This window comes from Hippocampus comes, unplaced genomic scaffold (genome assembly GCF_001891065.2).
Source record: "Hippocampus comes isolate QL1 unplaced genomic scaffold, H_comes_QL1_v1.1 scaffold315, whole genome shotgun sequence".
NCBI classification, from domain to species: domain Eukaryota; kingdom Metazoa; phylum Chordata; class Actinopteri; order Syngnathiformes; family Syngnathidae; genus Hippocampus; species Hippocampus comes.
Genome location: NW_017805539.1, coordinates 2,041,996 through 2,057,407, shown reverse-complemented (window position 1 = coordinate 2,057,407; position 15,412 = coordinate 2,041,996). Strand labels below are relative to the sequence as shown.

Genomic DNA, 15,412 nt, shown 5'->3' with positions numbered 1-15,412 from the left:
TTACCATGTTAAGCTAATAGCTGAGCGAATGTAAGCTGCGACAAGCATTAGAAAATTAAGCATTGTACGTTAGCCTAATAGCATGAGCATGTGTACAATTACTCTAACAGTATCCCACCAGTGGTATTGTTCGATGAGTCTCCCGTTTCTCCACTTGGGTAACGGTTTAGTTTTTTTGGGGCTTTCTGACACCAGTGACTCACACAGAAGCTCATACGCTTCATTTCATTTCCTGGTTTGCCCACTTCATCTTCCTTTTGTCTCCTCCTGAGTGATCGACTTTCTATCATTTCAAGTGACAACAGCTGGGACTTGACAATACACCTACCCGACACTTCTTCTATCATCGCTGTTTCCTTCAACATGTACATTCAAATCCGTACCGGCCACTCGTACGCCTCTCTGTGTGTGTCTCTCTCTCTCTCTTTCGCTCACTCTGAACTAGACTGCTGCTTCAGGAATTGTTCTTATCTCGTTCGCAGCCAACCTGGAGGGCATCACCGCTAACTACATTAAACATTTATTTTCATTCATCATCTGAGCCGCTTATCCTAACATTAAACACAACACTCTTCATTTAAAACTTTGGCCTCGTCACTCGAGCTGACATTCTGATGGCTCCTAGTTATTCATGATAACTGCCACCTTGGACAAGATATAATATATAGTCACACATGAGTCAAAGGACAGAGCGATTCAAGCTATTAATGTTACATTTGTCTAATTTGAGCGAGGGAGATCTTCTGGGACAGCTCAATCCCAGCCTACCAAAGCTTTCCCCGTCATGTCTCGCTTCCTCTCTCTTTGACGTGCCAACGCTGGCCACCACGCTCGGGATTAAGCGCCGACAAGCCAGCAGAACCTCGGGACGTTAGAGAGGGAGAACACGGGAACATGGGAGCTTGGCACACGGGCCGTTACCCTTTCGCACACCATCTGGGCTACCGTTAGCCAAGATGAGGCAAGAAAGATGGAAGCCAGCGGAGGTGCAAAACTCGGGAAGGATCTCATGCGTAGGCCCAGATGGAGACACTTGTCATGCCATGTTACATACATGTCACACATATATTTACAGTATTTTGCAAAAGCTGTAGTGTATTTTTAGAGGCACGGGTATACAGAAGAAGAAGTGGGTGTCTCCATCTGTTCAAAGTTGCGCACGGCCTTTCTGGATAGACGGTAGGCGTGAAGAATCACATGAGCCCTGCGAGGAACCCGACGAAACAGTTGCGGATTATTTCACAGACGTCGCTTTGCTAATTGGGATTCTGTTGAAGAATTTTTATTTCTTTCTTTTTAATTTAATGGTTGTTTTGGAGAAAGAGGATTATATCCCGAGGCAGAGTGTTATTGTGTAATGTTGAGGCAATAGCGGGAAACCAGAAGGCTGCACACATGTTGACTTCAACAGCCCCAAAGACAAGTCAAGACAAGTTAGGGGTCGCCACGCTGTGCTGTGCTTGGGCTCAATTGACCCCCGAAGGTCTGATCATGTCCAAATTACAGCCCGAGGGCCTTTTACGGCCCACCATCCATTTTTTTTTCGTGGCCCACGGCATATGCTAAAAAGAACATGGCCTGCAATGTTATTTAAACAAAAATAGAAAAGGGAGTGTTGGTGGGCCATGTTAAAAGTGTAACTGTTAATGCAAAAAGATACAAATAATCCAAAAAACTGTATGCGTCACTGATTGTTCCGATTCAGTTATTCATGATGAACAACACTGGAAACAAACAGCAATTGAAATCATTCACAATCAAAGTTCCGACAAATAATTCAGGCAGTTTTGTCTTGACCTTTCGCTGTACATCATTACAGCTTGTTAGTGTTCAGTGCGACATCCTTATTATTGTGATTGTTTGGATTTGTCGGGCAGGATAAACATGTCCACCGTGTCTTTGGGGGTCTACAAGCTGCGCACAAGCTGGGATGATGACCTTTGACGACCCTCCACGGACCAATTAGTGTAGCGGGTAAGGGGGCGGGGGGGCAAGGGGGGATAACTTGCAGACACATGAAACAACACGAACGCTTCTTCTCGGCTCCTTCTGCCTTTTAAAGTCAACCGTCTGAAAACCAGGATAAGAGTGACAAGTTTATCACCCATTACACTTTTTTTTCTGGTGGAAGGCTGCGGCAATGTCCTGCTTTGCTAATGTCTGCATGAAAGAAATCCCGGCTGCAACCAGTGAAACGGGCCTCCAAATTCAAACTATTGATTTTATTTTGTTCGAGGGTGCGGGGGGTTGTTGAAAGACAGTCACCATGGTTACCACAACTCACCGTAGGATCTCTGCTGGTATCTGGTCCTCGGCTTTGTCTCCGGTGCGCTGTCCTTGCTGTTGTTCTGGCATGGCAGCTCCTCCCCCGTCAGCTCCTCTGAGATCGGAGACGAGGCGGCTGAGACTTCGCCCAAACCCCCCGAGTGATTCCCGGAGTTCTTGCACGTGTCCGTATCCTTTCCGGGACGTCCGTGGCGGGCGGGACTGGACGGGTCGGAGGGGCTGCAGCTGCTGAGGGAGCCCAGCACAGAGCTGGGGCTGGAGTGCAGGGACAGGGAGGGGGTGTCTGGTTCTCGGATCATGGTGCAGGGTGCCCCGTAGGGTTCCTGCACAAAGCCCACAAACGTGACACCCTGCTCAGCCGCGTCCTGGATCTGCTGTTGGGAAGAAAAGACAGCAAGTCAGTGGAAGTCAGACTGGCAGCCGTTTTAGAGGGAATATTTCTCTTCAAAAATAGCTCACTCTGGAAATCTAACAGGGGAACTTTAAAATCAGCCCCAAAAGCGCTTTTCACTTAGTAGCATGAGCTTTCGTCTATCCTAAGCACAGCCGCAAAAAAAAAAACTCTCAAGAAGTATGCCTGAAAATGCACAGGAAGTCTGCTATTTTAGTTTGAAGTGGCCATATTGGGGTCACAGCCATGGATCCTTTCAATAGACAAGTAGTCAGCTGGTTGACACACCCTGAAATAGTCTTCTTAATTCTGCTCCCCAAGCCAGAGTCACGTTGCACTTTGAAATTTGGTAGGCATGTGTTTCACTAGCAGGCACAAAAAAAGGGTCAAGAAGCAATGCCAGAAAAGAAACAGGAAGTCTGACATTTTGGTTTGAAGCGTCTATTTAAGAGTCATTTTTAGGGATCCTTCACGGCGGCTTGAGATTGCAACATTTGTTTTTTGAAACTACAGCCAGTTTCACTGATGAAGAAAAAATTGTTGGAACTGTCTATCATGACTACATGCACACACACACACACACAAAAAAGGCTCAAGAAGCCATGCTTGGAAATAGAAAGGCCGTCATATTTTTGGGTCACTTTCAGGGAACCTCCAAATACAAAGTTGTAGATTGGGGAGCAAAAAAAAATCCGTCCAGCCAATTTCACTGATCAGCTTGAAATTTAGTAGGTAGCTCGATCACAAATACACGGCAAGTCTGCCATTTTGGTTTTGAAGCAGCAATTTTCGCGTCCTAATGGTTCTTCAAAAACAAACTCATCCTAAAGATTTAGCTTAGTTGCTTCTAAATTTGAACCACAAGTACGAGACAGACAGATGATGCAAACCTGCAAAATAGTTGAATTTTCCCCTTTGGATGCGGTTGGAGTGTGGCGGTAAAGTTCGACGGCTCACCATAAAATCCCAAACTCAAATAAGAAAGGCCTTGACCAAATGTTTTGTATGTGACGAAGAGACTCGTAGGCGCCTCTACTGGCAGAAACATAACGATGCAATTTCGCCAAATTCCTGAAACGCTTCTGTCTTGTTCATTTGCTCGTTTACGTCAAGAACCACTCCAACACACAAGCACAAATGCGTTGCTATCGACTGACATTGGATGTCACTACTGCGATCGCGCCACAGACAAAGGTTGAGCCATTTTCTGTCGAAGAACGTCAATGGCCGCCACTCTTGGCATTGAAAGACATCACATAACCACGAACCCCGCAACACCCGCCTTCCCTCCAAAAACACGACCCCCCCCCCCCCCCAACCATCTCCATCTCCGTGATGGAAGAGAATAAAAATCAAATTGCAGGTTATTCACTATGAAATTAAATTGGAAAACAGTCAAATGGCTTCCCGGCCTTATTGCTTCATGCGAGGCGACGGCCGCGATGCCAGGCTTCTCCTTGCCATGCGTCCAAATGGAATCACACAGATAAAAGGTTGTTTTTCATTTAAGGCTAATACAGGCAGGGGGGAGGAGATGGATGAGGTGATGGAGGGCTTGGGTGGGGTGGCAAAGGGAGGGGGCGGAGGGCGTTTGAAATGAATGGATGGCACCGGCGCATTTGAATGAATTCATTTTCAATAGCGCTATCGTCATTAACATCGTTTTGTTAAAGGTCTTGTTTGACCAAGTAGAACACACACATTAATTCTAATAACGTTACACAAAGCACATCCACGGTTTCAGGTTGCCGATCTAATGAAATCTGCTATCAAAACATCTGCCTGTAGAAAAATAATAACGCTCACCGTCGGCGAGTTATTCATCAGGAAATATATTTATTGGCTCGTGTATTGGTCATCATCATTTTGTGACCCGAACGCGGTGGCCTGCGAGCGCATTCATTTAGCTTCCTTCCCAAGGTTACTTCACTATGTTTCACTGACTGCTGTAAGAAGTGTTTAAGCCTTTGAGGGACAGCGGTTAGTTACTACAGTGGACAGCTTATCAGGTTATCAGGTTACAGGTGATCATTTTTTGTGTATTAAAGGGTTCAATAAAAGATATCCCTATGATCAGATCTTAGTACATTGTGTTTATTGTTGTGTACGTGTGTAAATCATACTGTATTGCACTGGTGTCAAACTTAAGGCCCGGGGGCCAGATCTGGCCCGCCAGGTGATTTTATGTGGCCCGCGAAAGCAAATCAAACATGTCAACTTCTATGAGGCTTGTTAAAATCTGTCATTTCAAATTGTCAAATGTAAGAAATGAGAGATATTATCAGCATTTTCTAGTTACCAATCCCACATTACAGTAAGTTAAACAATAGTTGAATAAAATGTGATTCTTGAATTCTTTATATGGTCATAACGGCCCTCCAAGGGAAACAGTAACTACATTGTGGCCCGTGACAAAAATGTGTTTGACACCCCATCATCGATTCATATTGCAATTGGGGTCAATTACATTGTCCGACAATAGAAGTGAATCATATTGTCTCATAACTGGAGGGAATTGTGGCATAAGCGTGAAGAATTGTATCAAATTGTAATTGGAAGGAATCGTATCATACTGTTATTGGAGTGAATCATTTTGTATTGCATACACTGACAATCCTGTTGATCATACTCTTCACATTTTGGACACTGGAAGAGTCACAGAAAGGCATAGAAATAGACATCCTTCGAATTTTGGCACGGAATAATTCAGCAGTGACACCGCACATTTAAAAGTTTAGAGAAGATCAAATGAAGTTCAGCTGTAAAAGGCGATAGAGCATTTTTGGTTCGCTCGACAATTTTACCCGACAGCCCAGGAGCCGAACTTTGTGTGAGTCGTGTGTGATCTGTGCAAAAAAGTCCTGCTGATGTTTGTGCAATGAACGGAGACCTCCTGGGAACAGGAATGATTGCTTCAGGTGTCACGGTGATATATTCATGACACAGTTGAGATATTTCCGTCTGGATCAGCCACGAACAGATGCACCCGTCAGACGCGGCCTCGGGCGCCGCCGTTTCCCCGCGGCGTAAACACCGAGAAGGTAGCGACAAGGTGAGCCAGACACCTTTCAGGTCAAAGCACTTTGCACCGCTTGGTTTCCCCACTTCGTTAGCCAAGATGGGTGCGAGGCAGAAACAATATTCCGGAAAGCATCACAACAATTTTGAATTCTTCCCATTTCCTCCCGGTGACGGTATGAAGAAGAAGGCATTTGAAGGTCAAGATGGAAGCCGGCGAATAATGACAGAGATTGAGAGAAAGCCAACGTAATGATAGAGAAGGAAAAAGTCATCCCTGTCCGTCTCACTTGGAATAGAATTCCAGTATGACCGCTCAGCTCAGCAGATGAAAACGATTAGAAGCGGTAATGAGGTCCAACAGGATGGCGGGGGCGTGACTAATGGAAGGGCAAAGAGGGTTCGAGTGGGGAAACTTCATTGGTGGGGGGTCAACGTCACGGCGACGGTTACAAACACAGGTTAGACAGAAAAAGATGACGAAGATAGAGGTGTTTGTGCCTGGCAGAACTCAATTTCAGATAAGACGTATTACATTGCATCCTAATGATAAAAAGAAAAAAAGGGATTGGATTGAATCCTCGTAAATCGGATAGCATCGTAATCAGAGTGAATCGCGTGGTAATCGGGTGCATTTGTTTGACACGGAAAGAAGAAATATGGAGTGAATCAAATCGGATCAAAACTGGAATGAATCCTATTGCGTCGTAGCTGGAGTGAATCGTGTTGTGAATGAATCCCGTCGGATCAAAACAGGAGTGAATTCTATCGTAAATGCAGTGAATCGGATTGTAAATGGAGTGAGTTAAATTGGATGAAAAGTGGAGTGAATCAGAATGAGTATTCGAATGAATCGTTTTGTAAACGTGACTCCGACTGAATCATAACCGGAGTGAATTGGACAATATCGGAGTTGGTGGGAATCATATAATAAAGGCACATTTTTTTAAACCGTATTGAATCGTGCCATAAATTGAACAATCAAATCATGTTGTGTTTGGAATAAATTGAGTGAATCTTTTATCGATTAGATCGTTTCACAAATGGAATGGTGGATGTCGCAGAGTGAATCATTTTACAAAAGAAACACATTGTATCGAAACTGCCGTTTGAGCCAATTGCAGTCTGAACGGAGTGAATCCTATCGTAAAAGGAGTGAATCAGATCGCAAAGACGGTGACTGGTATCCTCTTACGATTGGAGCAAACCGTATTGCATCGTAACCGAAGTGTATTGTACAGTAGCGTAAATAGAGTCAACTCTTTAAAACTACGGTGAATCGGAGTCAATCAGATTGGCTCTGGAATGAATTGTATTTTCACTTCAGGGAATCGTATTGTATTGTATTGTGGTTGGAGTGAACCATGTTGAAATTTGAGTGGGGGGGTGTGAACCTTATTCCAACGTAATTGGGAAGAATCAAATTTATTCGTAATTATAATTCGTGTCATAATGGGTATGAATCATATCATCGTGTAATTGGAGTCAGCGTTGTCGTCTGATACCTCGTTTGATTTCTTACCTTCTTGACGTATCCCTGGATGAGCTCAGGAGTTGGCACCTGCTCTGCGGGCACACACGGCTCCAACTGCAGCCTGCACGGCGAGCACACCGCCAGCCTCTTGTCGACCCTGCGGGGAGAGCACAACATTAGCCCCGCTCCGACTTTGATGAAAAGTTCAAATGGAGATTTCCCCTCCCCCTCCTCCCCCCCTCAAAAAAATCCCGTCAATAACATATTGTTCTCCGTGGCCGTGTAAATGCAGCGAAGGGAGCGTATAAACATTAGCTGCTGGGATCGTCGGCCTGCGGGAGGCGACGACGACGACGATGACAATCGAACAAACTTAAAGACTCTCGCAAGATGAAAGACAAGACGCGCGGAGGCAAGAAATGCCATGCAAATCTCCTCACACAAAACACACACGCGCACACACACTGAACCTCCCCTCACACTCAAGTGGATACAAGCGGGCTGTTTTCTATTTATAAGAAGACGTTTCCCCTCCGTTCTTCTCCCACGTCGGCCCCCAGGAGGAGAACGCCACCGTTTCCGTCTCCCTGCTGCTCATCCTGGTGACAAGAAGTCCCGAACGGCCTTTTCCTCACCACACGCGCACGAGTGTGTGTGCATGTGTGCATGTGTGTGTGTGTGCGTGACGAGAGCAAAGTCACCCGTAACGCGGCAGGGTGCGTTCGAGCTTGTGGTGTTCGACGTGGCGTACGAACAAGCTTACACTCGCTGACTTTTAACGCCTCAAACGCACACACACAACCGGAGGCCACTCTCTGCAGTTACTTTCGTCACCACAGAGACCCTTTTCTTCAGAATTGGAGCCATTTGCACCTCGCTGAATGTGACGCTATTGTAATTGAAGTGAATCAAACCGAAGTTGGAGCAAATGGTAGCCTATTGCATCGTATGCTAATGGTGGGGAATCGTATATCATACCTGGAATGAATCGAATTGGTTTTGGAGAGAACGTATTTAAAGAAAGTATTTATTTGATTTTTTTAATCGTATCATAATCAGGGTGAAAGATATTGAGTAAATCGTATTACAGTGATCCCTCGCTATATCACGGTTCATTTATCGCAGATTCACTGCATTGCATTTTTTCCCCAAAGTACTGTATTTAGAAAAAAAATGCTGAATGGCTCAGAGGTTTTGTACATGGCTGTATGCATGATTGATTCCCGGCACGACGTCGACCAATGACAGCATGAGTGAATTTATCCCGTGAGCTGATTGGCTGCGTCTTTTCGCAGCCCCGCCCAGCACCTTCCCTTGTGTCTCATCACGTGGTTAACTCTCTGATCAGTGTCTCGTCACTCTGTTGACTCTGATCAGTGTCTCGTCAGCTTTGGACTCTCTGATCAGTGTCCAGTCACACTGTTGTGTTTACTACGTGCGTTGGGTGGGGGCAGTAAATCATACTAGGAGGGAATCTTGTTGGAACTGGAGCCGATCATGTCGTAATTTGGTAGAATCGCTTTTGCAGTATAATTTGACTGAATTATATCAGTCAATTCAATCATTCGGCTTTATTTATAAACTCAAGGCAAAGGAATAAGATACATGGAGTAAATCTCATTGAAATTGCAGTGAATGGTATCGGAATTGGAGTGAAACATTTCGCAATTCGAGAATCATATCATAATTGGAGTGAACGAATCCTCAATGGATTGAACCTATATCCAAAATGGATTGAATCGTTTTAGATTGTATCCCAATTGGATGAAATTGCATCATAATTGGAGCGAATCATTTTGTAAATGGGTAAGCAACAATTTTATCCTTGTCATTAATCATCCTTGAATGAATTTTCACGGAAGAATGTCAGAGTGCTTTTTATGAAGACACCTGAGTACGGTTTTAAATGGTCAACACAAAATTGCATCATATGAAAAAAATCGTCGTGGGTCTCGTGGGAGAAAGCGTTGTGGATCGGTCGTCATGGTTACAGTTCAAACAGTAAGAGTAAATCTACGTGTCACCAGAATTCAACAATGTCAAGTTACATTTACTTGCTGTGAAAAGATTTGTTGGAGGATTTGTAGTTGTGGTCTGATAAAAAAGAAAATGAAATGTGCGCTCCTACTTATTATTATTCTTATGATTTTTTTTTTCCATCAATACACTGTCATATAATGGACCAAGAAATTAAGCTTTTTGGGGCAGAGATGACATCAAAGACTAATAGAAACATGAATTTATGAATCATACATTCCATTTAATCTATTTTTACACCCCTGTGCTTCGTTTGCGATCGTCCAGGGAGCGATATGCACACATACTGCGTGCACACACACACACACGCACGCACGCACGCACGCACGCACGCACACGCACACACACACACACACACACACACACACACACACACGGAGCTTTTTAAAATATGTTCTCATATTACTGCACAAAGAGGAAGAAGCAAAAGAAGACGAAATGAAAAGCTTTTAGCATGAACACGCCACCAGATTGGGGTTGGTGGGGGGTGGGGGGGGGTCCATTTTGTCATTCGTGCGCTTAGAGTCATGAAAATGGGTCCTCAGAGACAATCTCGGTATCGAGAGCTCTAATGTGCCATAATTTGATTTGGAAGGGAAAAGGTTGAGCCCGCATCCGACAGTGATTCCGGTCGGCATCGAGGATTGAGGAGAGGACTATGATTTTTCTGGTGCATGCAATTTCGCCACCGGGGGCAGGGCACACAAATCCACAAATCACGGCTCACCTGCCTTCTGGGTTTGATCATGTGACCTTCACAAGCTGAGCCCTTCGGCTCTGTGATGTCATTATCAGGCGACAGAAAATGGCAAAATGGCCACCCTCTGAGATGGATAAATATAAGATAAGATAAGAAAACCTTTATTCGTCTCGCAATGGAGAAATATGGGTGGATTTTGGTTCCTAATTCACATTCCACAAACACCATATTAATCCAAATACCACGTGGAGACTCGTAAGTAGGCATAGAACATATTTTAAAAAAACTTCATAAAAAAAAAAAAATAATAATAATAATAACAAATAAATAAATAAAAAATATATATTTATTAGACTTCTCCTTTAACCAACGTTATCACAAGTAACGAGGGTAAAACAAAATAAACTGGAAAAAAAATTTTTAATTAAATAAAAACGAGAGCTTTAATAAAAAACAAATAAAAACAAAGAACATGTAACTACATTTCATGTTTTTAAAACAAACTAAACTAACGATATTCAGATCAAAAATGTCCTTCATTTTCGTCTTTGTCAATTAATATCATACATCAGCTTCGGGGGTTGTTTTAAATATATATATTTCATTACTATTTAGCCTAGAAGAAATACGATCTAACAGTTGTATGGGAATTATAGTTGTTGTTGTTTTTTGCACTCAACAAATACTTATATTGCATATTAAAAAAACTAAAACTAACACCAAAACTAATAAACCTAAAAATGAAGCATTTTTGAAAAAAAAAAACTTACCAAATCTGCCGCAAAAAACTACTTAAAATTAACTGAATAAAAAAAAAAAAGTCAAAACAAAATAAAAATGAATTATCATGTAAAATCCCAAACTATTATAACCCTGGTCTGAACACACGTCTGACAAGAGGACCATCGTATAGTGTGACATAAGACATAAGATTGTTGTGCATTTGACCTCCTTGGCCGGGAAGGAACAAAATCCGAACTTATATAGCGAGATTGTCTTGATGTGTGTAGCTGGCCTTCGAGCGTGAGGGAGTCTTGGGGAGGCAGTGGGAGAGCAACAGGGCGTGTAAGACGAAATAAGGGAGTGCGAGAGGCAATTGGTAGTAATGGAGTCAGGGAAGGGCGGTTGCATTGTAAGCAAGCAGGAGGGAGTGACAAAGTAAGGTTAAAAGAGCCAAAAGAGAGAGAGCGAGAGAGAGACGAAGGGTGTGAGAAGGAGCGATAAATAAGGAGGGAAACATAAGACAGATGGGTTTGTCTGTGTTTGCGTCCAGGGGGCATTCACGTTCAAAATAGCAGAGCAAGACCTCCAGTGTCAACTCTTGTGTTGGTGCATCACAAGCTCCGCCTGCTTAGGCCTCTGACAAACGTCCAGCGGCCGGCGTCGGGATCCTCCTGCCGGGTGAACACACCTGATGACCCCCCAGCCTCCGCCCTCCCTCTCAGCTGATGGATGATAATGTAACTAAGGTCAAGCTAAAGTTCATGTTGTGGAAACCATTCTCTGTCAAAGTTTTAGCGACACAATGAAATTCAAAGGCAGAACTTTAATGGTTTTGAAGCTTAGTGTCGTAGCCCTAAGAGGTAAAGTAATGACTTTGATTGAATAAAAAAATGCAATTCTGAAGCAAGAACCCTACGGATTCTGAGAAACATTTTTTTTTCAACGCCACACGCCATTTAAGGCAGCTTTGCATACGACCATCCACTTTGCGACATCACTCACATAAGTGGACATTTATGAGGCGTATTCGGTGCGCAACACAAAAGTCTTTTCTCTCGTGCAACAAGCGACGGCGAGGCTAAAAAAAGACTCGCAGCGGAGAACTCGACTCCCTCTGGTGCCACCCCTCCCCACCCCCTCCTTCCTTCCTTCCACCCGTCCATGCGTGGCCTTCATCCATCGCTATGACAACACAGCCTGCCACAGAGCATTTCTTCATATTTCCACCTGTTTGTGAGTCATTTCATGTCGGACGCTCACCTCTGTTGCTCTTTAGTGGGGACCTCATTATCCCCCCCTCTCCGCCCCCACCATAACCATGCTTCATCATCTTCTTCTTCTTCCTTTTCTTCTTCTGCCGCAATCAGCCAGTAATGATGAATACATCCCATCAGCCATTGCCTGCTCAACTGTAACCTCGCCGCATCGCTGCCTAATGGAACATTGGGGGAGTTGAGAGTTGACATTTTATGTTTTTCTGATGTGAGGGGGAGATGTGGGGGGTGGAGGGGGGGCAAATTACTACTGTGTTGTACTACAGTTTTGTCTTTTTTTCAAGCCCTATTAGAGTGCTTGAAGCATGATGACCAATTTGCATTTTTCTTTGATGTCTTCTGCCCCTCCCCACACACCCACGCATAAATTTTGAGGTCACTTTTTTTCAAAATATGGACGCAGGATTTTTTTTGGGGTGGGTGGTTGTTTCTTTTTGTAAGGAAAATTATTTGGTATTTTTTAAATAATATCTAATACTAATATAGAGTTGAATAATATAGTTTTTTCAATTAAATAAACATGTTTAACTTTATGGGCTAAATCTTTAAATTTTAAAACATGCAAGTTATTTTATTATTTTGTAATAGTCCTGTTTTTTTTTTCAAATCAAGATTTTCAAATAAAATAATAATTGTATTTTTTTTCATGAACTTCAGCATCAGAAAATATCATCAAAAACATTTTTGGGAAAAAAAAAAAAGATCTACAACATCCTTGTGAATTTCCCCCGCAACATGTAACGTAAACATTATTTTTTTTAAATTTAGCATTGAGCTGAATTTGAAGCTCACGCTCTTTCCTTCAACTGCAAGCTTCCTTTTATGAATTTTAGAGGTTGTGCAGCCTCACCATTATCCTTTTTGACCATCCCGATCGTCCAGAAATGATTGCCGACAATATTTTGTCGTAAAAGCATCAAAGGTATACTCACTACAAACATAATAATATATTTTTTAAAAAGGCATATAACGTGCTTGTGAAGTGGCAGATATCATAAGGCGACGCGCCATTTTTTATTTTATTTACGACTTGTGATTCATCTTTAATATGTTCCCTCCATCAACTCCCCCACGAGAGCCCACCGACTTCTTGGTTATTCCTTCTGTTCTGGTGAAAATATTACTGTTTAGGGTACAACGAGAACACCCAAAACTCACTCAGTGGCGCCCATTGGAAACTTGGAGAAAATCCGCGAAACTGTGGGTCTATTATAACAGCAAGTAGTCAAGCACCCATATTGGAAATTGAACAGAAAGTCAGCCATTTTGGGAGAATTATAGGTGCAACTGCATGTCGTGTGCAGCTTGAGTCGTGCATACTCCACCTTTAACCCTTTCAGGGACAGTGCATGAAGGGGGTTAAATAAACTGCAACCTATTACATGCCTGGTAAATGAGTGTGTACTTATGAAAAGATGAGCACGTACCCCTCGTTGATCTGGACCAGGATGGCGCGGTAGAGTTGGTGTTGCGGGCTGTTGGACTCCGGGCCGCAGGGGTGGATGAACGGGTGAATGGCGGCCAGCCGGAAGTCTTGCTGGTAAAGCTCCTGCAACTGTTCTGGCAGCTCACGCACCGACGACAGACGCAGAGTGGACGTCCCGCCTGAGACAAACAAACAGGGAGACTGTCGGGAGAGGACATGACGCCATCGCTTCGCTTTTGTAACGTTATTATGAGGCCATAAAGAGTAAAGCGACCATTTTTGAGGACTTTCCCACTCTAAAAAAAATAAAATAAAAAATTTCACTGAGCAAAATGAAATTCGGTGGACAAGTCTATCATGAGTGGACACACAAAAATGTTCAAGGAGCCATGTTCGAAAAGACACAGGAACACTGCCCTTTTGGTTTCAAGCGAACCATTTCAGGGCATTTCCAGGTTCCACCAACACAAAGAATTTGACTCGATACTAATGTTATCATAGTTAATGAAATAATATTCAAACTAATACAACTAAGCTAAAAATAAGCATTTTGGGGGGGAAAATAACAACTAAAACAGCTGCTCTAAAAACGAATTAAAAGTACTGTAATGGAATTTAAAAAAAAAAACAACAAAATAAAAACAAACTATCATGAAATATCCCAATCTACTTGTATTATAACCCTGTTCTATACTGTTGGATACTAAATTATGAATAAAAAATGAAAAAAGGCTCAAGAAGCCATGACTGAAAATAAACCTCTGCGATTTTAGCTCAGAAAAGCAGTTCTCTAAGTTCGTTTTGGCCATTTCTAGAGGCCACTCAAAGATGAATGTCTTCTAGAGACTACAGTCCACATATACTAGACTAGACAGATGGAAAACTCTCATTTGTAATAAATTGAGGTGTTGATCATTGTCATGGGCACAGCATGACAGCAAAGATTGACGGCTCGCCATAAAACAAGAAATGGCTCCCTTTTGTTCCTTGATATGCACAACATAAAAAAAAAACAACAACAAATCATCCCATTACTGAAGAAGAACTGATTAAACGTGCATTGGCTGACATTCCTGAGCAAGGTTTTGCAGCTGCAGCGGGAGTTCAATGTAATTAAAACTGTCCTACAAAGAAAAAAAGATAAATAAAAGATCTGACAATTTGAATTTCAGATAGCAAAGTGATTAAGAATTCACTTCAGGTTGGTTTTGCTAAATTAGCCTCGGCGCTCCAGACCTAATCGGAGGAGATCAAAATCCAATCAGCGCTGATTGCTGACGCCGCATGCGCCCGTTGGCTTTCGGCGGCCCGGGAGCAGTAGCGTTAGCGGCGGCTAACGAGCCGCAATCAGCAAACTTTGTTGAATAAAAACGGATTCGCTGCTCAGCCTCCGAGATGAGACTCTTTAGTGAAAATAGCTAACATCTCGAGCGGTCGATTCTACGCTTCGAGTCAAAATAAGGTCAAAGGGAGGCCATGGATCATGTCTTGATAGTGAACTCGACAATCTTTTTTTACATATAGTCACATCCCACCCCAGTCTTGGGGACTTACATGCTGCAAGAACGAAGATAAAGGCAGGCAAATTTCTCTCAGACCCTCCAAATCCTGGTCACCACCTCTTTCAGCTCCTTCGCTCAGGTCGGCGCTATTGAACAATGCCCTCCAAAACAAGCAGACAACAGCTTCTTCTTCTTCAAGCAACATGGGGCATTCAGAGTGTGTTCATAACGGCACCTCATTCAGCACGTTCAGCGTTTTTCTTTGATTATAATGCTTTTATGATCATCAATAATCCAAACTTGAATTTATGAATGACTAAAGGAAACACTACGTATCTCCTCAGAGACAGTACCTTGGCCATATACATCAATTTATCACCCCAAGTCCTTGATCTGACATTGAGTAACCATCCTTGAAGGTTTGAAGAAGACTGGTTGAAAGTTGTGCCTGCTAGCGAGGTGACAAGAGTGAAAATCTGACATCCCAGCACGTCCTCCCAGGAAGCAAAGTATTATGGAAGCTCTGACAGAAGAAGCAAAAGAAGAAGAAGAAGAAGAAGAAGAAGAATGATGTCCTCAGG

At 43.1% G+C, this 15,412-nt stretch overlaps 1 protein-coding gene across 1 annotated transcript in view; it reads right to left on the bottom strand.

Annotated features, from left to right (window-relative positions):
• rftn1b (raftlin, lipid raft linker 1b) overlaps positions 1 to 15,412 on the bottom strand; it is a 74,707-nt gene that overhangs the window by 26,861 nt on the left and 32,434 nt on the right. Inside the window, exons 3-5 of the mRNA XM_019878673.1 lie at positions 13,331 to 13,508; positions 7,218 to 7,326; positions 2,285 to 2,660 (exon numbers count right to left, since the gene is read on the bottom strand). Of these exons, the coding sequence (XP_019734232.1) occupies positions 2,285 to 2,660; positions 7,218 to 7,326; positions 13,331 to 13,508 (663 nt within the window). The remainder of the gene's footprint in view (positions 1 to 2,284; positions 2,661 to 7,217; positions 7,327 to 13,330; positions 13,509 to 15,412) is intronic.